Source organism: Boeremia exigua (genome assembly GCF_020726555.1).
Source record: "Boeremia exigua strain MPI-SDFR-AT-0100 chromosome Unknown C7974scaffold_6, whole genome shotgun sequence".
NCBI lineage: Eukaryota > Fungi > Ascomycota > Dothideomycetes > Pleosporales > Didymellaceae > Boeremia > Boeremia exigua.
The window spans coordinates 1,636,721-1,658,139 of NW_025763523.1; the positions used below are offsets into that span (position 1 = coordinate 1,636,721).

Here is a 21,419-nt window from a genome sequence, read left to right on the forward strand (position 1 = left end):
GTGCTCGCTAGTTCCGTGTGGCTCCTTGACCCGTAGCGGTCTCCCTGCCGCGAGACCAAGCCCTACTTGAACATTTAGCGCGCTAGGCAGTGCAGTAGGGGGGACGCAAGCGAAAATTGATTGTTCGGGCGGTAACCGCACCGTCAAACGAGCCGGACACAATTGTGGATGCCCAGGAGTTTGCAAGGTCGGCAGAACCCGACAGAGTGAGATGTGGTGGAAGAACGGCATTGTACCTTCCCCAAGTGGCAGCCACATGTGCAGCACCCCGCATAGGAATGCTCTTGCCATGGCGCGATCGCATACACAACTACGCCATACCAATCTATCAGAACTTGATGATTCCCCAGATCTACATTCCAACATGCCGCTGCACGGAGTACCGGTACAAGGTTTGGTTACTTTGCAAGAAAGTGACGCCTAAGGCCGTCCATGGATTCGTTGGTGGAGACCATGTCTTGACTCTTGAGAACGTCAATGGCAATGTCCGTCTCACGGACATTTGCTGTACAAACACCACACCAGACACTCTAGAAGACAGATGAGGAATGTTTCACATCACGAAGCGGCCCTTCTGCATCTCATCGACTCTCACGCCACCCTCGTAACCTACCGGATACTCTCTCCGAGCATAGCAACCAGCGAACAGCTCCGAGTCTCCAACGCACTCACCGCCTATTCACATCAAGACGTCGATGCACCGCGCCGCAGCGGCGTCTGTCGAGCGCGGCTCGGTGCGTATACAGTACGGTGGCTCGGGCGTCTCGTACATCCGCCCGCTGCTCAGAGCAAGCACGTATTCCTACCAAGCCGCCAATGGCTACGTACCCGCCTGCTAACCCTCAAGTTGACGATATCCACAGGCCCGTTCTCGCGCCAGGCCGCAGTACCAGCATGGATGCGGTTGGCCCGGGGGCACAACGACTCGTAATCTGGGTGGGCGGCCATCGTATGAGGGGATCGTGCTCTTCGCTTCAATATTCCGAGATCCTTCAGATGCCTGACATGCGCTGGCCCATATTGACAGCCCCATCGCGCTAGCCAAAATGCCATCCAGAAACACAATGACGGGGCCGCACACCCTTCGTCTGCATCGCCGCCAGAGCCTGTTGCTTGCGTGTGTGTGCGTGCGTGCTGACAGGGGCGTTCTATAATCGTGCTGCGGGTCCAGGGACCGTGACTGCACACCTCAGGACGAGCACCCGAGATCCAGTTCCGCCCTGCATGGTGGTGTATTGAAATGCGCATATCCATCCACAAGGCATTCGATGTCGTTGATCAGCAGGCACGAGACTCCACGACGATCGCCTCGGATGCAGCTGTCTGGGCCTCTGCAGGGCAGCCAAACCGGCTTGCACGCTCCACTTGCACCCACCGCTGCCCCAGTGCGTGGCCCCGAATCCCGCCTCGAAACTCGATGCCGTGATCGTGATCAGACACCCACTGCTCTGCGTGCTGATCGGCCATTCATCGAACCTTCCAGCCGTCAGACTGCATTCGCGTGCCCCGTCAGCGCGCTGACAGACGCCCCCCACATCACCGCACACCGTCTCCCCAGGTGTGCAGGGCGCCGTCACTGCAGCTCTTCGATTCGCGCAGGAGGACTGCAGGTGGCCGCGGGCAAGTGCATGGATAGTGGGAGCTAGCAGGATGCAGCCGAAAGGCGTTGCGTCAGCAACACGGTAGTCTGCACAGTGCACAATAGAAATCCGTGAAATGCGGTCTGCAAAAGCTATGGTAAACCGCTGTATGAGGCTACAAGCCGTTGTGAGACGTGAGACAAAGACGTGCGTATCGGCGACGTGTACAAAGGAGCTGAGGAGCCAGCCTCCACCGTTTCCTCCACAGCCGCACGGGAACGTGTGGAACGTGGGTGCGGCTGAATGCACGCTCAAGCTCTGTGGGATATGGAGATCAAAATAACATATTCAGTTGCAAACAACGCCACACTCTACAGCTACGAAAATGCTCAGAGGTATATCCGGGTCGCTTGCAGAAACCAATGCAGACCATCCGACTTCAGCTCGATTCTTGTAGTGCTCCTGAAGAGCAGAAAACCTCTCTCTCTTCCTCCCTCACATCCTTGAGTGACATCATTCGTTGTCCTTTTCCAACACTCTATTTGATCGCGACCGTATACCATCATACGTCATAACTTGTCATACCTCGGACCTCCAGCACACGCAGAGCGCCGCGAATCGAAGGCAGGGTTTTGTCGCACGCATTTGGATGCGTTTACTGGGCCTTCTTGGGAGCACCGGGCTGGGCGCCGACGTATCTGCGGATGTCGGTCGCATCAGCAGCCTGGCGGATAATGTTCTTGACGGTTCCCCAGCCCTGGCGAGCGGCAGGGGGAGTGCTCTGGTTGGCGAGCTGAGCGTCAATGCGGGCGGTGACCTGGTTGATGGCGTCCTGGACGAAGCTGCTCTGCGCGACGCGGGCACGGAAGAAGACGGTGTAGACAGCAAGCAGAATCCAAGAGCCCTTCTGGAAGATGAGAGCGGAACCAAGAACACGGAACCAGAGAGCAATCTCGAGGAGAGCGACCAGAGTCATGCTGGCATCATAGTACTCCTTGACGAACTTGCCAATGGTCTCAGCGAAAGCCGAAGCCTGGGGCTTAGCGCCGGGTGCGGCAGCAGGCTGAGGCTTGATGGTGGGGATCAGGTTGTTGCGCACGTAGGTAGCAACGTGGAAGACGGAGTACACTGTGAAGGGCAGCAGAGCCAAAGGGATCTGGCGCATGAAGAGCCAGACAAGAGCCATGACTATGGTAAAGTCAGCTCGTGAAGCGGGGAAAGCTAAGCTTTGCGTAGAAGTACTTACTCAGGTACTGGACGTTCTCGTCAGTAGCCAGCGCCATAACGCCGCCCTGCTTGCCAGCCCTCATGCGGGCGCGGTACGCCTTGTAAACGACAATGCCGTATGTGACACATGCCGAGATGAAGCCTGTACGGTACGAGAAGGCTGCCCATTTAGAGTTGTAGTTGAAAGTAATATAGGACAGTGCGTATCTCAGCGCAGCCAGCAGAAGGGTGACATGGCCGGCGAACCACGCGAACTGAAGGGTTTGCGCGAGGGCAGCTAGGCGCTGGCCCAGCGGGAGGTTGGAAGGCGGAGGAGGAGCCATTGAGGGGTTTCGACTACGTCGTGTGAGCTACGTAATGTGTAGCTTGGACAGTCAGCGGAGCTCGAGATGATGAATTGATGTGGTGAAGTCGCAGGACCAATGGTACTCGAGCTTATCACAACCGATGGGTGTTTTGCGGAGGGGTCGAGTGCAATCTGGCAAGAAGCGGAGGCTGGCCGTCTGTTCGGCGCTCGGGACCCGCTGCTGCTTATGACGCTCGCTCCCTGCGTGACCCAATGAGTGCAACTTACCGAAGAGGAGACAGAACCCGAACAAGAGGTCGACGGTCGAATGAGGCAGGTAATATGCGGAGGAGGATGTCGAGTGCAGAGGAATGGGAGATCGACTTTTGTAGCTTCAGAAGCGGGCACGCAAACCAGGTCGTGGGCGTTTGGGGTGATGACGAAATGCTTTCGCGCTGCCACTTCCAGTCCTGGCTGGCCCGCACACGCCCAATAGCGCCGCAGCGCGCCTCCACCAGTGCTGCACCCTGACGATCGTCGCAGGAGGGCGATGCGAACATGTGAAGCTTGGAACGCCTGTCACCCCTCGTAATCATCATCGCTCACGATCACATTGCACGCCTCAGACACTCGAAAGATCATCTTGGACGAGTTCACTACCCACAAAGGAAATTCACTGCTACGGTAGTTGTAGAATACATGAAAAGAAGTTCCTGTCGCTCCCCCACTTCGCCCGAGAACAACTGCCCCTGTACTAAATAATAGAAAAGTCGAAAGGAACACAAGGGAACCGGAAGGAGCGCAATGATGTTGGTATCAATCAACAGCCGGGATATCTGGACCAAGAGACGACACCGTTGCCCTCTACTCGCCAACACCGCATCGCCGTATTAGTCGTCTGGCGATAGCACCCAGTGGTATCGTCAAGCGGCATCATATTAAACAAGTCTGTAAGAGGGAGGAGGAAAAGAAGTAGGAGAGGTAAGCCGGGCAAGGTGTCAGGACGGACAGACACCGAGTGCTCCACCTTAACGGAGGGAGAAGCCCTTCCTCTTGCCCTTCTCTTCCAGCGGCCGTCCTGACTCGATGCGCGCCTTCTTTTCTTCGAGTTCGGCCCGTTGTCGTTCGAGCTGGTCTTTCATCTCCTTGTGACGAGCGTACAGCTCCTCTTCGCTCTGTCGCAGCTTGCTCTCCTTTTCGTTGACTTTCTGCTGGAAAACCATCTTCATTTCCATCTCCATCTTCTGGAGTTTCTGCTCGTGCAGCGAGCGCTCCTCCTCCTGCTTGACCGCAGGGTTGATCTCCTTGAAAACGCTGGAGTCTTGCTGGACACCCATCGCTGTGAGCTTCTCAGAACGGTAGTTCTCGTAGAGCGTGTTGTTGGTGTTCTCCTTGAGCTCCTCCATGTGAGTGCGGATAAGCATCTGTCGCAGCTTGACGAAGTCGCAGTGTTCCTCATTGTCGACCTCAACCACACCCCAGGGCATGGCGCGACCACGAACCTTGCGGCCGTCGGCAGTGACAACCTCCTCGTTCGAACCAACAACAGCGAAGGGAACCTTGGCCATGATTTCCTGGTTCTCGGCGATTGTCTCCTCGTCGTCGAGCTCGTATCGTGGTCCTTCGAAGATCTGGATGCCGTGGTGCTTGATGTCTGCGAGAATCTACACGTTGTTAGCAACCAGTCATTCTTGTGTAAGCAATTACGTACCCTTCGCTTGAAGTTATCGATCTCGTCGTCCGATACCGTATCGGCCTTGGCAACGACGGGAATGAGGTTGACCTTGGTATGCAGCTTCTTCATAACCTCAACATCCAGAGGCTTAAGAGAGTGGCCGGTGGGCTGGATGAAGTAGACGACGGCATGGATACGGTTGTCAACAATGTTCATGCGGTTGACCTTGTTCTCGGCGTCGAGGTAGGCGTCAAATCGTTGCTCAATGTTCTTAACAATAGGATCCCACGATTCGTCGTTGTTGATGAAATCACCGAACCCAGGCGTGTCAACAACGGTCAAGCGAAGACGGACACCGTTCTCCTCGATATCGGCGCTGATGGACTGTATCGAAACAGTCTTAGAGATGTCGATGCTTGGGGGCTTACGCTCCTTGGGAGGGTACAGCGAGGTGTTGAACAGTGTGTTCACGAGTGTTGACTTTCCGAGGCCAGATTCACCTGTCAATCTGTTAGCGCGTCGCTGAGAGCTTGTTCCGCTGGTGCAAGCATACCAACGACCATAACATTGAAGTTGAAGCCCTTGCGCACACTCTTGCGATGCCACTGGTTGGGCAGATTTGCGAAACCAACGTAGCCTGTGAGCTTCCTGCGCACGATGTTCAGGTCGTTCGCCATCTGAGCTGCGAGCTTGGGGTTCTTCGCTGTGATGGTCTGGGGAATAGCTGCATGTGTGTTAGTCATGGCGATGTCGCGAACCACAACAAACGGACCGTTCGCTGTCGAGGGTGGGGATGGGGACGCACGCGAAGGAGGGGCGGGCGATACGGCGCCGTTGGATTCTGTGTTTGTAGTTAGCCCCTGTGTGTCGGAAGGAGGGTGGTGTGGCCGTCGGAGACGGCAACGTCGACTAGCGTCAGGGCTGCATTGAGGCTACGACACCATCCCGTTTGCTGCGGCGTGAATGCCTGAGGCTATGGGGAGTCTTGCAGCCCGTGCATGTGTCGATATCGCGAGATATGTAGGATCGGGGTGGTTCCTTACCCATAGTGGCGGTGGAGCTGCGGTCGCAGTAAGGACGGCACAAAGTGAGAGACTACTATTATGCGAGACTCGGTCAGCAGGATATCCGCGATGCGTGGTGAAGCTGGTGGTGGTTGCTACTAAGCAATCTGAGGACGCGACGCCAGCCAAAACCTGGAGAAATAAAGTGAAACAGGGAGGTGGGATAGGCGTACCGTTCGATAGTCGTGTACGCTCGAGTGAACTGATGCACTCAGAGCAATGGAATTGAAAAGGTCGCGGGCAACTGCGAGCGACTGCGTGTGTGAATGGCGGTGGATGCTACGACGTTGTAGGTGGCAGACGTGGTGCGCTTCGCTGGTGGTTAAAGGGGTCCGACGTTTCGCAGGGATTGGAGAGCAACGTCGAAGAAATAGGCGCTAGAGAGTTGATCCCCGCCACGCGACCAACAGTTGGTGCAATTGAGGAAATACGTGGAGATGGTGCAGAGCGAGCTGTGGTTGCTGTAAAAGAGCTACAGAGTGCAATTGACACCTTGCACGTCGGCGTGGGATGATTTTCGCGTTGTTGCGCTGCCGCAAATGGCAGTGGCGTACCGCAGGGCTTAGAGAGGAAGCTATCACGTGTCCAAGCTCACGAACATGGAAATTGCGCCCCAGGATCGGCGCACAATAGGTTTTATGTGCTGCACTGGAGGGATGCAAGGGCTGCAGTGCGCTGCATCCACAGCATCGCTACAGTTCCAGACCGTAGACCTCGTGGCCTTTCCATCTACGCGGGCCAAGGTGTATGCACTAACCTCGGTCCCAAACATCATACATTCAACTCTGTCGCATACACCAGCCTGGTCCAGTGCACACCCAACTCGATCGAAGCAAACGCAAACTAAGGGTATTGTGCGGAAAGTCCAATCCAACGCCACAGACAATGCATCAAGAAAAACTCATGAGCGACCTGTTGAGCTCAGCCTTATCGTACTTGACGTACTTGCCCTTGCCCTTATCAATCTCGCGGTATTTGTCGTAGAAGCGGTTGTACAGCGGCTCGATGATGTTCTGCACTTCCTTCGACAACGTTGTTCGCACCTCAGCCTCCATGGCGTAGGTCTTGTGACGAGCAACAAGATCCTCGAAGCATGTATTGAAGCTCTTGAACTTCTCCTTGATGGCGTCCTTGTCTTTCGACCCAAGACCTTTGACAATGGCGGCGGAGTCGGGAGCTCCACCCCCGGAATGTGGCCTGTCTTTCGAACGATTGGTATACTGAACGTCGAGTAGATGTCCAGATGGTTCTCGCCATGCTTCAAGGTACATAGCAGAGCTCGTCTTGCGCCAACCTGCGAGCTTACCCGCGTAGCTTTCCAGAAGAGGCGCAAGCTCCGAATTGCGAATGACTCGAGTGACGATCGCTATGTTGTTCGCCAAGAAAACACCTTGTAACGTCTTGCCCTTCAACAACATCTTTGCCTTCGCCGTCAGGTTCTGGATGAGCGTGTCGATTGTGTCGGACGCGTATGACGCGAACAGCTTGACCATGTCAGGGTTGACATCTAGTGTCGTTGATGAAGCATTCGCAGAGGGGTTGTTCCAGCCGCCCTCGCCCAATGATGCCAATATCGAGGATAGCGGATCCAAGTAATTGGTCATCTCCTGTAAACGACGCATGGTCTCTGTTGTGATGGGTACTGCAGCTCCGTCCATTGGCAAAGCAACAAGAGTCTGTGTTCGAACCCTAGTGTCCTCGATAAGCTTGCTCAAGGATGTCTTCGACGTCTCACGAACAGGCTTAACGCTGTCGTAGATCTGGCCTTTGAGCGTACCAGTGGTGTCCTGCAGGCGCAGAGACAGCGTGCGAACCATGCCGCAGATCTCATAGCCAAGAAAGCAATCGGTGAGTAGGTTCTTTTGGATGTGACCATTCAGGTCGCGCAAAGTCCTGTTGAATTCTCCCAACGAAGACTGGCAGGTAGATTCGCAGACTGGCATCCATTCACCACGCGCGAACACGTTGGTGATGTTGTCGTATTCGGCCACAAAGATGCCCTCGATGGCCTGCACATACGTGCCAATGCCGTTGGTGCCCTTCTTGTACAGCGCATCCGGCTGCACCTTCTTAGCCGTCGTGACCGAAGCCTGAGCCAGACTGGCGAGCGAGCTCTCCAAATAGCTCCCCCGAATGTCTGCGTATATCCTTTGTGTGGGTGTTGACGACAAGTCTGCCTGCGAAGCCGAGGCCACGGCTTGGGAAATATGGTTATTGATGCCGCGCAACGTCGACAGCTGGTCCTGCGGCAGCAACGGAAAGGGGTTGTTCTTCGCGACAAACTCCAATGGCTGTAGCTTCTGCCTTGAGCAGTCTCCGAGTATGCTACGAAAGACGTCCTCCAATTGTTTGTTTCCCAGCTTCAATAGCCCGTTCAGCTGGGCGATGGCTTGTTCATTCGATCGCAGGTTCGTGCGCTTCAGATCGGCGAGCGCCATCGTGGTCCGGTCGAGAGACGCAAGGTAATCGCGAAGGTCGCCTCGTCCAGGTCTAGCACGCGTCAGCTTAGATGTCCCAGTATGATCGAGCATACGTACCCAGCTCTAATGATCCTCTCTTCCCGCTCACTCTGGTCGCGCGGTGCCCTGAGGCGCTCAATCGCCTCGATGACCTTGTCGATGTTGCTTGTCGCAATCTGTAGCTTTTGCGTATTTCCATAGATGGGACTGATCGCGTCTTGCACCGCTTTGCCGCTGCCATCGAGGCGATTGACAGAAGCTTGGATCTTCTTCGTGAGCGTCTTCATCTTGTCCATGTTGGCATACAACACCTCGACTTCGGCGCTCTCTTCGGCCAGCGCCGGTGGTTTGCGCGGCCCCACCATCTTGGCTGGAAGGCGCCTGCCAACAGTGTTTCGCGGGGAAGGAGGTTGGGGAAGGCGCGACTGATGCGATTACGGGAGCTTGAAGCGTGGCAGCTTCGAGCAACTGTGGGGGCTGTTATGACCCTGCGGACCGAACGTCGGTATGTATTTCAAGAATGTGGCAACATGTACAAAGAAACAAAGATACAAAATTAGGGTCCAAGGCGGCTAGTAGCCGGGATTATGTAGATTGTGTATGGAGGTTGGTCTGGCGTGGGGATGCCTGCGGAGCTGCCGGAGAACTGCAGGAGAACGAGGCTATGACGAACCAGGGTTGAAGTGCGGCGCACGGTGCAGGGAACCACCCTCGGTCAGTCATCTTTCGGAGACACTCTGCTTCCATGTTTCGTGTACACTTTACGGCCACAATGTGCTTCTCTTATATATGTGGAGTACGGAACAATGCGGAAACTTTGATCAAGGAGTGGTACGCTGCTGGGTGTGGCGTCATCTAGACGAGCTGTTCGCGCAGGGGAGTGTTTCCGCTCGCCGCAAAGCCGCTGTCAGACCTGTCTTTAAGTATTGAGCTAGCAAAGACATGACACTGTCCAAATTGGCCGCAAGACTGTAAGTAGACTTTTCATTGGAATATGTTTCTGTCAAGCTAGAAGTCCCAAGCATCTGCTACTCCTAAACGGGCATCCATCCGATCCCTACCATTTGACCTGCCCTTGAAGCATGGTGCAGGCGGAAACAAGAAGTGTCTGTCTAGCCACGTATCGGATCTTACTATCCGACAGAAAGTGGGACTACAAGTCCACCATGGGTGCAAAAGGTCGAATCTGATCAAGGCTTAGAGACCGGGCTCTCTCTTGATTACCGGGTTTGATTCGTGCTGTAAGTTTGACAAGAACCTCTCACGCAGCTTTCCAATATGTTGTTCGGACACGCCTCGGTACCGAATAGCCTGCACAGAAGATTTTGATCGTTTCACATCGTTCCATGAAGTAGGTGGTTGCGTAGCCGCTCTCTCACCACCTGCCTTTCGCTTATTTGAGACGAAGGCACCTGATGTATCTGTTCCGGGAAATCGGCTTTGAACCCGGTAAAGCTGCTTCTTGAACTGTGGAAGTAGAGCCTCCAGCTGCTCTCGCACGCGCCGATGATCAGAAGTCAGTTGCGCACCAGTGTCGAGAAGTTCATCGATGGAACGAGCGAAGACTTGCAAGAGAGCTGTGGCTTCTTCAACATACTGTTCACAGCAGTCCTTCCAAGACTCAACTTGAGTGTTCGCAATCTTTTGTTCCATAACATCCGAGAATGGAGGCTTTGGCCAGTCGGGCGCAATGAGAGACTCGATTAGGTGAGCACGCTGCCGCGCGTATGAGCCCGGACCAGGCTGAATCAGCTGCTGCAGAAGAACACTTCGATATATCTCCATCATTTCCAGCGCGATCGGGCACTTGACATTCGTCTCGTTCGAGAACATGAAGTGAACTTCTCGTAGCTTACTTTGAAGCAGAGCTGCCATCTTGCCATAGGCCATAGCAATTCGGCGGGTGGTGGTATCGAGCAGCTCTGTAGCTCTAGATTTTAGCTCTGGGTCTCCTTCGTAGCCCTGAACGCGATTCCTGAGATCGTTGAGGACAGCCTGAACCGGTTCATCAAGTTTCAGGGCGATGTCTTCAGTCTCAGTCTGCATTTTGTCACGCCAACTGTGGATGAACTCAACCATTGTGTCCAGAATCTCCTGGTTCAAGTTACGGCCTAGTCCCGCACCATTGACCGGAATGCCGTTCTCCTTGAGCATCTTAGAGAATGTTGGATAGTACAAGAATGGGCTCGCCAAGGTCTGAACAACAGCCTTCAGGCCGGTGTTGATGCGGGACTTAACCCCTCCTTCGATGAATGGCTGGCTTACACGTTCGGTGGGAAGAGATGTAGCAAGCATTCTGATGCTGGAGTGTACTTGCAGCAGTCGTTCTGTCAAATACTCGCGCATCTGTGCGTAGCCCTCATCGTCGCCAAATTTCTCGAGAATGCGCTGAATTTGTCGGACGATGTCTGGAAGAGTTTCGAAGACATGATAATGTAGCGTCCGATAGTTTGTCTGAGCTGGCAAATGGAAGAGATAGCGGCGCAGCTGCGGTATACCAGTCGCTGCGGGTGTGAGTTTGGGTTTCTCATCGTCCTGCTCCGCGTCTGTGCAGATACTGTACTGTCGTGCAGATACGGACAGTATATCGACGCCCCTATCTTGTAACTGCAGGCTAACAATATCTTTTTCCCGCTGAATGTAAGCCATTCGGGCCTCCTTCAGTAGATAGTCCCTGTAGTCAACAAGAAGACATTTATTCTCAGTGCCCTGTCTGGCGTGAACTTTAATGTTGGCCAGATATTGTTTGAAGAGTGGAAATGGTGCCTCCTCGAGCTTGTTGATCTGCTTTTCCAAATTGTCAAGCAATTGCTGGGTGCATTGTCAGCTGGAACAAATTTCTTAGGGTGCTTTCGCTCACATCTGACTTGTTTGTGACTAAAAGTGTATTTCGTGCCCCAAGACGACGAATGGATCGGCTGAGATAGCGCTCCTGCACTACGCTTGACACGACTCTCGAAGTCGGTGCGACGACAATTTCGAAGTGAGCCATCAGGCGGAATTTGTCAATTGTTGCCGTGCGAATGTGGTTGTCATCGCCATATCCTAATCAAAGTCAGCGGTACTTTTAGCTTCAGGAGGAGAATAAGCGTACCAGGAAGATCTAGCAAGCACACATTGTTCCTCAGAAGAACATGTCCAGTCTCAATACGCACTGATTTGATGAGTGGCCAGACCTTATCAATAATTTCTTGAAATTCGGGCAGTATCTCGTCTTTGATCGTATCAGACACCGCAAACCCACCGCCAAGATTGCGTTCGCTCAGCTGAGATCGAGCCCTTACTACGCATAGATCTGCAAAAACACCATCCTCGATGTCCATGTAGTCGAGTTGATCTTGCAGGAAAGATTCCTGTTCCTTGTTATGCTCGGTTTGGAAAATGATGTTGAAGAAAGACATCGCAGTTTTTGCGCCGCGTAAGATTGAAGGGCGTATACTCTTGCGACATGGATCGTCGGCAGTAGATGTAGATATCGGAACTTCATCGTCCTCGCCGTCACTGAGATCTTCTTCCATTCCGATTTCCAGAAGGGCTTGAACATCATGATCCGGCGCGTCACGATGCTTACAGGGAAACGCTTCTCGATACCGGCGTGCCTGTTCCTGAGAACATTCTCTGATCTCTTCTTCGCTGAAGTACTGGACACGGATATCTGATTCCTTCGTGTCGTCGCTGGCGCCGACTTTGTGTGTGATGAACGTTGGGTATGCAGTGCATGCGGACGATGATGGAGAAACGAAGACGATGTCGCGGTCCAGGATTGAATTGATAAGCGAACTCTTTCCGGTACCCTGTTCACCTAGGAAAGCGACGTAGAATTGCTGACCGCGTGGAATGATGTTGGCTGTCTGCACTGTAGCATTCAGATTGGAGACCTCGACATCGTTGGAAGAATGTTTGCGCACTGCTCGAAGAAGAGGCAGGCACAGGTCATGAATGCCACTGTTGATCTTATCGTGCTCAAGCGCGTACCAGTCATCGTTGGGGTATCGTTCTGAAGAAGCATCGTACACAGTCGGCTCGCCATTACCTTGTGAAGCGCCAAACTTAACCTTGTACTGTGAGAGTGTTAGAATCTCTACCGGCAGCTCACACTCTGCAGAGCTGCTAGACTGCGCCATGGTATTGTAAGTGCAAATCTCGTGGCCAAATACCAGCGTCAGCTTTCGTCGCAGTAGCTATCGTGGTAGTGGAAGTTGTGGTAAGAAGTCAAGTTCGCAGCCAGAAGGGCTCATATAAATAGTCACAGCAACGGAAGGAGTCTCCGCCTCGCTGTCAAGTGAGAGACGGATGTAAAGGAAGCCCAGTCTTGTGAAGGAAGGTGAGAGAGAAAGGCGCGTCGCTGATACTGAGTTGGACTCTGTTGGCGGTGCAGTGATATGATTACGCCCCAGTAGCTGGGAGAAGGTGCAAGAAATTATGGTGTGTGTACCATGAGGTAAAGGCAGGACGCATGATAATTGAGGCCTACAGTGAATCATCCTATGCCTCGACGATGCTTGAGAAAGACACGTCGTGAAGAAGCTGTTAGATATTGCAGTCAAGGAGCGCTTTCGACTATGTCACGGGACGCACGGAACAAGAACGTGTAGAGCGGAAAAACTCCAGTCATTCATCAGCCTTTATCTCGAATACGATACCTAGGAGCGTGAACTTCGCCTACGTGAGTGAATTTCTTGACATCCTGCAACACCCATAGCTCACCAAGCCACGCGCTGCATCCCACAATGTCGCTGACTCGCAGATGTATCTCCATCGCCCAGACTTCACTCTAGCACCTCCTGCTTGACCGCCGTGACCCGCGCCTTCTTAGCAACGTGCAGCGTCTCCGGCTCAACGAACTGCCCCTTGACCAGTGCGAGATCTCTGCTGAAGCCGAGAAGCTGCTCGCCCAGCTGCTTGCGCACTAGCTTGTGCGCCTCCAGCATGTACATTTCGTTCTCGAGCAGCTCAGCCAGGGCCTGGGCGAATTCTTCAAAGTGAGCGAGGACTGTGTCGGTAAATTCGTTGCCGACGTCTCCCCAGAGTCTGCATTGGCGGCACTTGACCCGTATTGAGATTGCATCAATGAGCGGGGCTTCATCGTTGTTGGTTTCGGTGGTGGTACGGATCAGTTCGGCGCGCTGATCTCTGTAGATACCTTTGCGGTGTTTCGGCCGCTCGTCCATGCGGATCATGTTGATGCGCACGTAGGCGGACCTGAGCTCTCGGGCGACGGGACACCTTATATCGTCTTCTGTGGTAAAGCGCCTGTAATTTTCATTCAATGCAGCGTAGAGTTCTTCCAGCAGACGGCTTTCGCCTTGATCAATGCGCCTCGAGAGTTTGTCGAGAGCCTCACCGACCCTTCGCTTCAGCTCGGGGTCGCTTGAGGCTGCACTTAGACGCTGCTCAAGCTCGCTGAGTGTAGCTTGAACTGGAGCATTAAATTGGCTATGAACATGGACGACTTCGGGGGTCGTCTTGTTCCTCCAATATCTTATTGTTGACTTGTAGGTTTGCATGAGCTCGTCGTTGAGGTTTCTGTTCCTGTAGCTACCATGTGTAGCAATGCCATTGTTTCGAAGTAAAAGCCAGAATGTTTGATAGGCAAGGTCTACCTCAGGCAACGAGTTCAAATGCATTTTCATGCCATCAGCAACCTTGCACTTGGCAGCTTCGTTCCAAGCTTCGGACACCAGGCTATTTGGGACAGAGATAGACAGATTCTTGAGGTTGCTATCAAGGACAGAAACTTGCTCGAGTAGATAGCGACGAATCGCAGAAACGTCGACGTCATTGGTGAATTTCATGAGAATTCGCGACACTTTGTCTTCGATATCTGTGACTGTCTCGAAGATGTGATATCGAAGATTTTCGTAACTCGCCTCAGCCGGCAGCATAAGAAGTGATTGACGAAGAAGAGGGATATTAGTGCCTGCGGGATCGTAGGGCGGATCTTCCAGCGGCGAAGGATCGAGCCAGTCGAGATATCGCGCCGAGGACACTGAGAAGACCCGAACTCCTTTCTTCTGCATCTTGCGTTGGATCTTGTCAGATTCGCGTCGACCGCCAGCCATCTGAGCTTCTCTGATCAAGTATCGTCGGTATTGTTGGACGACACTGCGGGCTTCACCTCTCAAGCTTTTGAGACCCGAGATGTGATGTTGAATGGTCATGAAAGGTTCTTCGGTTTCATCTTTCATCGTACGGATGACTTGGTGCTGTGGTGTCTCCAAGCATGACTGTTCGTTGTTAGCAGGGACCATGAATATAATAGGAGTACACTTACGTCGGCTTTGTTGAGCACAAGAAACACATTCCGCGCCCCATGATGTCGGACCGCACGATCGAGGAAGCGATCTTCGTCGGTCTTGGACAAATATCGATCGCTTTTGGCCACGATCATCTCGAAATGAGCCTTGCTACGAAACTCGTTTACAACTGCAGTGCGTGTCTGGTTCATATCTCCGTAGCCTGCTGATAGTCAATGCACTGGTCTGATAAATGAGTGATGCGCTCGTCTTACCAGGCAAATCCATGAAACGAATACCATTACTAAGCAGAACAGACCCAGTGGAGATTGTCACAGCTTTGACCAGAGGCCACATAGTCGTGGCATGGCTTCTTACTTTCTGCAAGTCCATGTCCTTGACATCGCTATACTCGACACTTCCCTGCTCCTCAGCTTGGATCTGTCCCAAGTGCTCAGTCGCAACACGAACACAATGTTCGAGGAATTGGCCATCTTCCAAGTCAGTCTTGCCGAGCCATGACTGAAGTTCGGCTTCCTTTTCTTCGTCCAGATGTGCGCTGAAGAGGATTCGGAAGAACTGTTCAGCGGTGTCTGCACCGAGCTGTACGGCTTTAGAAACCTTCTTACGTTTCTTCTTACTGGCGATTGGGCTCTCAGTTGCATCGCTCAAATCACTGTCAGAAACTTCAAATTCAGAAACACTGTCTTCCACGATGTCCTTCGCCAAGACGCCGTCTTCCTCTTGTGCTTCAATGTCATTGTTGGCCTCGAAAGGGGCGTAGACATCTGTGTACCGGCGAATCTGCTCTTCGACAAAGTCACGGACTTCATCTAACTCCAAGAAGGTGACTTTAAGATCGCTCTCATCCGTGTCATCCGTAGCCCCATCTTTGTACTCGACGATAGTTGCGAATGCTGTGCATGCGCTGGAGCTTGCCGAGGCATCGACAAGGTCGCGGTTGAGAAGGGCGTTGATTGTGGAGCTTTTGCCAACACCCTGGTTACCTACCACCGCGATATCAACCTTCTTTGAAAGAGGAATCTTCTTTGCTCGATCGAGAGCCCTAAGCAAGTCGGTGATCTCCGGATCGTTGATCTCGCAATTTACGACTGGACGGCCTAGCTGATCACACATGTGTGCCACTGTCTTTCTCAGCAGCTTCTGGTCCAAAGCATACCACATGTGAGCTGGAAGTTCTTCGGTGCTGGGATCGTAGACGGAGTCATCGCCCCGCTTGATACCTTCAGTGGCAAGACGTTGAGCCTTCCATTCATCAAAATCGAGACAGTCGCGCTGTACTACCTCTCCGGGCGGTGGGGACAGTGGACGCTTGGACATGCTGTTCGTTCGAAGAGACTCCAGTTGATGATACGTGGTCGTAGGTCGAACAGAAGGGGAGAATCACCTGTCAGGTCGAGGGCGAAATGCAAATGGAAAAGAAGATAGAAAGGCGACGCGATGATCTGTGGCAGACAGCGATATAAAGGTTATCAGGCCGATAGCCATGACTGCGGTGAAGTGAACGTGAGCCATCGAGTGAGGCATTAGTAGGTTAGGCCATGGTGAGAGTGACGTTGAAAGGTCAGAAGCAACGCAGCAAAAGTGAGGAGCAATAGTTTGCAGTGCTCGTTCGCAGGCGTGTCATTGGTCACAGGCCGAGGTGGCCCAATTGAGCTCGTACATGTTGGCCCTGCCATAGATGGCGAAAGAGGAAAGCGTGCAGTTCGAGCAATGTTTGGGTAGGACCTGCACACCTGCTCCCAAGATCCTTTGACACTGGTCAAGTGTACTCGGCCGTTGATAGAACGACGATAAACATGTGGGGTTGAGGGACCGTTGGCGCTACGGATGGCGGCACTGGGGAAGACGATCAGCACTGGGACAAGCACTGTCCAGCCGCACTGCCGAAGTAGACGTGATCGGTTCCTGCAGTAGCTGCGAGCCGTCAGACACGTGCCCAGACCAGTTCACGATGCCCGTTGAGATGGTCAGCGATGACGAGGGAGCCTCGGGTGTTCCTGCATGTGCTTGGATCGGCCGATTACGTAGCCATCGATCAACGACCAACGCCCGCAAACCTGAATCGCCAACGGACGCGGCCGAAAACTGGATCGCGCAACGCGCCGCAACTTCGTCATGTTGAGCGCATAGCTGGGAGGCCAATTGGCTTTTTGCAGGCCTGTTCTGCAAGCACACCGCAAACACCCCTCACATTCCTTTCCGCCCGCTGTCACTATCCATGGCGCGCTTGGGCAATGCGCGCGACCTCGGCCTGGTGTGGCTGCGGGGAACGCGCCGCGGGTGAGCATGCAACACGTCTACGCAGAGAGAGCGGGCGCTGACTGCTCAGACTGCACACCAGAGCCAATGCCACCACTCGCCCGACCGCCTCTACCTACTGCCTCCGATATGGCCCGCCGCTCTTCCTCGCGACCCTCGGCACCGGATACTACCTCGCAGCCCATCACTCGCGGCCCATACAGCTCGACGGGCCGTCCTGGGGCTCCGTGTCGCGCACACAAAGCCGGAGCAGCGCCAACTCCGCTGTGAAGAAGCCCGACGAGAAGTCCGACGAGAGACCTGCGCCCGGCGAGCAGGAAGCGCCTTCCCAGACCCGAGTCGCGGAGGGATACAGCGCTGTGGTGGAGAAGGCAGGCGACGTGACGTCAGCCTGGCAGACAATCACCGGCAGCTTCTCCAGCCCTACCTCGCCCGTCACGTACATCGGCGACTCCATCCTGGACTACGTCATCCCCCAGTGGGTTAAGGTCTTGCCGGGCTTCATCAAGAAGCTGCAGAATGAGCTGTCCATGGCCCCAGGGTCGCTGGCCGAGGACATCTGGTACGAGGCGAACGACCCAGAGACTAACCCCGAGATCATTTGGGATGCTTCTGTGCGCGTCTCCGACCAGCTGTGCGAGGAGGAGCTGTCGTTCCGAGAGAAGCGCTCGCAATTCACCAAGGCAGCTCTCGCCCGCTATCTCGACATCCCTGAGGGCAAGATCCACCCTGATGACGTCCCCGTCATTGCCATGTGCGGCTCTGGCGGAGGCCTCCGCGCTCTTGTTGCCGGCGCCTCGTCATACCTGTCGGCGAAGGAGCACGGCCTGTTCGACTGCGTCACCTACACAGCTGGCGTCAGCGGGAGCTGCTGGCTGCAGACAATGTTCTACTCCGACGTCTCCCAGCGCAGCCATGCTAAGCTGATCCGCCACCTCAAGAACCGTCTCGGTGTGCACATTGCCTTCCCACCAGACGCCCTTGAGCTGCTCGTCAGCGCACCGACCAATAAGTATCTGCTGGCGGGCCTGGTCGAGAAGGCCAAGGGCGTGCCTAATGCCGATTTCGGCCTCGTTGACTTCTACGGCGCGCTCCTCGCTGCACGCTTGCTTGTTCCAAAGGGTGCGCTATCTGTCAGCGAATACGATTTCAAGATCTCGAAACAGCGACGCTTCACGGACGACGGCTCACACCCTCTGCCCATCTACACCGCAGTCCGCCACGAGATACCCCTGGCCGAGCAGATCGACACGAAGGACCCCATCGCTGCTGAAGCCAAGGCAAGGAAGGAATCCTGGTTCCAGTGGTTCGAATTCACACCATACGAGTTGTGGTGCGAGGAGCTCTCTGCTGGCATCCCAACGTGGGCCATGGGTCGCCAGTTTGAGAACGGACGGACTGTATGGCGCGAGAATGGTCTCGCTCTGCCTGAAGTTCGCGTCCCGATGCTCATGGGCATCTGGGGTTCTGCGTTCTGCGCAACACTATCACATTACTACAAAGAAGTTGGGCCTTTCCTGCGCGGTCTTGCAGGCTTCGCAGCCATCGACGCCATGATCGCCGAGCGCGACGAAGACCTCGTCAAGGTTCACCCCATCGATCCTGCGTCCATACCCAACTTCGCCCTCGGCATGCGGGAGCTGCTCCCACCTTCGTGTCCAGAAAGCATTTTCACGCAAAAGAACTTCCAGTTCATGGACGCCGGCATGTCCAACAACCTGCCCATCTACCCGCTCCTCCGTCCCGGCCGCAACGTCGACATCCTCATCGCCTTCGACGCAAGCTCTGATGTCCGCACCGACAACTGGCTCAAAGTCGCCGACGGCTACGCTCGCCAGCGCGGCATCAAAGGCTGGCCCGTCGGCGCCGGCTGGCCACCCGCTGACGAAACAATGGAAACGATCCAGCACGACCTCGACGAAGCCCAAGCCAACAGCGAAGCCCAAGCCAACGCCAAAGTCGAGGAAGCAAAAGCTCAAGACGCTGACAACGCAAAGCAGCACAAAGACCTCGGCCACTGCAATATCTGGGTCGGCAGCACCGAGGAACGCATTAGCAACGACGAACCCCCGGTCTCGAAACAGGTCGAAGAAGACTGGGAGCTCATGCACGAACACTCCGGCATCACTGTTATCTACAACCCCTTCCTCACGAATGACAAGGTCCCCGGCGTCGATCCGCGCTCCAGCGACTTCATGAGCACCTGGAACTTCGTCTACACGCCCGAGCAGATTGACAGTGTGGTCGAGCTGGCGCGCACGAACTACGCGGAGGGCGCCGAGCGCACGAAACGTACTGTCAGGGCGGTATATGAGCGCAAGAAGAGGAATAGGGAGGAGAAGGAAAGGCTGGAGAGGGAGCGCAGGTGGCACTGGAGACTGGCGCAGGGCAGGGTCGCGGGGCATCGCATGGGCGCGAGTGATCACGGGGATCACTTCAGCTGAAGCAGGCGCGAAGAGGAGAGGGAGGAGAAGGACGTTGAATGATACCCACTTGGCATAGAATGACCACTTTACACACTTATACCTATTCCAACTCACCATCTCAAACCGTGATACACATGAACCAGATCGCCCGCCCGCTCATAACTTCGCCTCCTTCTCCTTCTCCCGCACCTCCTGCGCCATCCTGACCAACGCATACAGCGTCTGCAACCGCGGCATCTCCAGCCCCCTCTCCCGCGCAATCCTAATCGGATTCCCTAGAATGACTTCAATCTCCAGTCTTCTCCCCTGCTCCCAATCCACCGCCATGCTCGGCCGGCTGCCACTCGTGTTCTTGCGTGTACTCGCCAGAATCGCCGCCGGGGTGGCAAACTCGGCCGGCATCGGCTGCCCCAGCACCTTTGGCGCGGTGTCGAGAATCTCCTGCATGACGCCGGCCAGGTGCAGCGCGAGCTCCGGGTCCGCCGCCATGGCGGCGTTGGGCACGCTGCCTGCGAGCACCGACGACGGGTTCATGGACGCGTTGATCGCGATCTTGTGCCAGCGCGTGAGCTGCAGTTTGGCGTGGGAGTAGGCGAGCGCGTCTTTGATGCCGCCTTTTAGCAGCGCCTCGATGAACCCGGTGTTCGCGGATGTGGCGGCCGCGTCAGTGGGGCGCGCGCTGCCCGTGTCTAGGTGCGGCAGGTACGGGCCGCTGGTGATGCGGGTCCAGCGGTTGTGGACGATTTTGCCGTGGGATGGCTGCGCGCAGGTTGCGATTGTCACGGCGCTGCAGATGGGGGTGTCTGGGAAGCGAGCCACGTACGGGGCTTCGACGCCGAGGCCATTTTGGATGAGGACGATTGCGGTGGCGGGGGTGACGAGGCCGGCGAGGATTGTGGAGTCGTCGGAGACGTCGGGGAGGGCTTTGGTGGCGACGACGATGTAGTGCCAGGGGGTGTTGGAGGCGCGGGCTTCGTCGGGGTTGGCGAAGGTGTGGGTGGGGGTGAAGGTGTAGTCGCCGTATTGCGGGGAGGTTATTTGGAAGCCGTTTGCTTTGACGGCTTTGTAGTTTGAGCGGCAGACTACGGAGACGGAGAGGCCAGGGACGAGGGCGAGGCGTGAGGCGTAGAAGGCGCCGATTGCGCCGGCGCCTACTATGAGGATGTTCGTGGACATGAGGACGGCTGTAATGACGCAATCCTGGCGAGGGACAACTGTTGCTGATCCGAGCGAGATTTTCGGTCCGTAGCTCGAGAAGGGCTACCTGAATCCTCGTCTTTCTGCTGCCGATTGACAGTACTGACACAGAGGAGCTGGGAGCTGCGATGTCGTGCTCGTCATCTTATCGATACACGGAAATGCGGAGTTTAGCCTCGGTACATTGACGCGCGACGTTGAGCATTGTAGCGACTCTATACTTTATTGGGCCGTACCGAACAAACCTCATTGCAGTATCAGTGTTTCACAGTCAGCCGCATACATTATGAGCTTTGACTTGAGAGATTGGAGTGGGTTTGTCTTCAAGATGTTCGGGAAGTAGCGAACTAGCCATGTATAGATCGGGACTAGCGCCGATAGATATCCAGCACGACGTGTCGTGGTCAGGGTCCTCGCATCATCACTCACAAGATCGTATTCACACAAGATTGTTCTTGTCTGATATTTCCCATGCTACAAGGATCAAATCTACAAGTATGCGATCGTGTGCAACACGTGTACCGACCTTGTGCTTAGGTGTGCACTATAAACACGTCGAGAGCCAGCGTCATCAGCCCTTGATGGACAGACCGACTAGATTGTGTGAGTGCACCTGCTCGTCTGAGTATACAATATCACAGAGGAGATAGCATGAGACCGATTGCTCTATCACGGTTCAAGTAAGCTTGGTTCGACACATTCTGCCTTTACCACCACCTTTACCTTCCCTCCGTATCTGCGTCAACAACATGTTTCTGCTTGCACAGTCCGAGTGAGTACACTTTGTCGACAGGTCACTGAATCTCTCTTTTCTGGAACCAACGGAGCATATACGAAGCGATCCAACTCCGAGGCTTGAGCAGAGAGCAGCCCAGTTCCAGGACGTGAGACCCCGCGATGTAGGAGTACTACGCATATGCGACAACACCGATGTATGGATGTCTCATCATAGCAATCATCACATCTAGCAATCCGACATCCACTGG

The 21,419-nt window shown here is 54.7% G+C and overlaps 7 protein-coding genes across 7 annotated transcripts; 1 reads left to right on the plus strand and 6 right to left on the minus strand.

Moving 5' to 3' along the window:
• Window positions 1-2,161: 2,161 nt before the first annotated feature.
• Window positions 2,162-3,253, minus strand: C7974DRAFT_188866 (uncharacterized protein). The gene is made up of 2 exons (XM_046136545.1): window positions 2,827-3,253; window positions 2,162-2,768 (listed from the first exon to the last, which is right to left on the minus strand). The coding sequence occupies exons 1-2, from the start codon at window positions 3,128-3,130 to the stop codon at window positions 2,236-2,238; spliced, it is 837 nt and encodes a 278-aa protein (XP_045997322.1). The 5' UTR covers window positions 3,131-3,253; the 3' UTR covers window positions 2,162-2,235.
• An 868-nt stretch (window positions 3,254-4,121) lies between these two features.
• On the minus strand, window positions 4,122-5,511 carry C7974DRAFT_434082 (Septin-domain-containing protein; the record flags this gene model as incomplete). Its single annotated transcript, XM_046144971.1, has 3 exons — window positions 4,122-4,757; window positions 4,805-5,268; window positions 5,322-5,511. The coding sequence occupies 3 exons, from the start codon at window positions 5,509-5,511 to the stop codon at window positions 4,122-4,124; spliced, it is 1,290 nt and encodes a 429-aa protein (XP_045997323.1).
• Window positions 5,512-6,722: 1,211 nt separating this feature from the next.
• On the minus strand, window positions 6,723-8,656 carry C7974DRAFT_376382 (Cullin repeat-like-containing domain protein; the record flags this gene model as incomplete). Its single annotated transcript, XM_046140274.1, has 2 exons — window positions 6,723-8,322; window positions 8,370-8,656. The coding sequence occupies 2 exons, from the start codon at window positions 8,654-8,656 to the stop codon at window positions 6,723-6,725; spliced, it is 1,887 nt and encodes a 628-aa protein (XP_045997324.1).
• Window positions 8,657-9,354: 698 nt separating this feature from the next.
• On the minus strand, window positions 9,355-12,415 carry C7974DRAFT_454348 (uncharacterized protein; the record flags this gene model as incomplete). Its single annotated transcript, XM_046145906.1, has 3 exons — window positions 9,355-11,102; window positions 11,152-11,336; window positions 11,386-12,415. 3 exons carry the CDS (start codon window positions 12,413-12,415, stop codon window positions 9,489-9,491), a joined length of 2,829 nt encoding a protein of 942 aa, XP_045997325.1. The 3' UTR covers window positions 9,355-9,488.
• A 645-nt stretch (window positions 12,416-13,060) lies between these two features.
• On the minus strand, window positions 13,061-15,868 carry C7974DRAFT_376384 (uncharacterized protein; the record flags this gene model as incomplete). Its single annotated transcript, XM_046140275.1, has 3 exons — window positions 13,061-14,518; window positions 14,566-14,750; window positions 14,803-15,868. The coding sequence occupies 3 exons, from the start codon at window positions 15,866-15,868 to the stop codon at window positions 13,061-13,063; spliced, it is 2,709 nt and encodes a 902-aa protein (XP_045997326.1).
• Window positions 15,869-16,495: 627 nt separating this feature from the next.
• On the plus strand, window positions 16,496-19,329 carry C7974DRAFT_394714 (acyl transferase/acyl hydrolase/lysophospholipase). Its single transcript, XM_046141916.1, has 2 exons — window positions 16,496-16,831; window positions 16,881-19,329. The coding sequence occupies exons 1-2, from the start codon at window positions 16,770-16,772 to the stop codon at window positions 19,252-19,254; spliced, it is 2,436 nt and encodes an 811-aa protein (XP_045997327.1). The 5' UTR covers window positions 16,496-16,769; the 3' UTR covers window positions 19,255-19,329.
• Window positions 19,330-20,745, minus strand: C7974DRAFT_394716 (ketopantoate reductase PanE/ApbA-domain-containing protein). The gene has a single exon (XM_046141917.1). The coding sequence runs from the start codon at window positions 20,410-20,412 to the stop codon at window positions 19,393-19,395; it is 1,020 nt and encodes a 339-aa protein (XP_045997328.1). The 5' UTR covers window positions 20,413-20,745; the 3' UTR covers window positions 19,330-19,392.
• Between the last annotated feature and the right edge of the window lie 674 nt (window positions 20,746-21,419).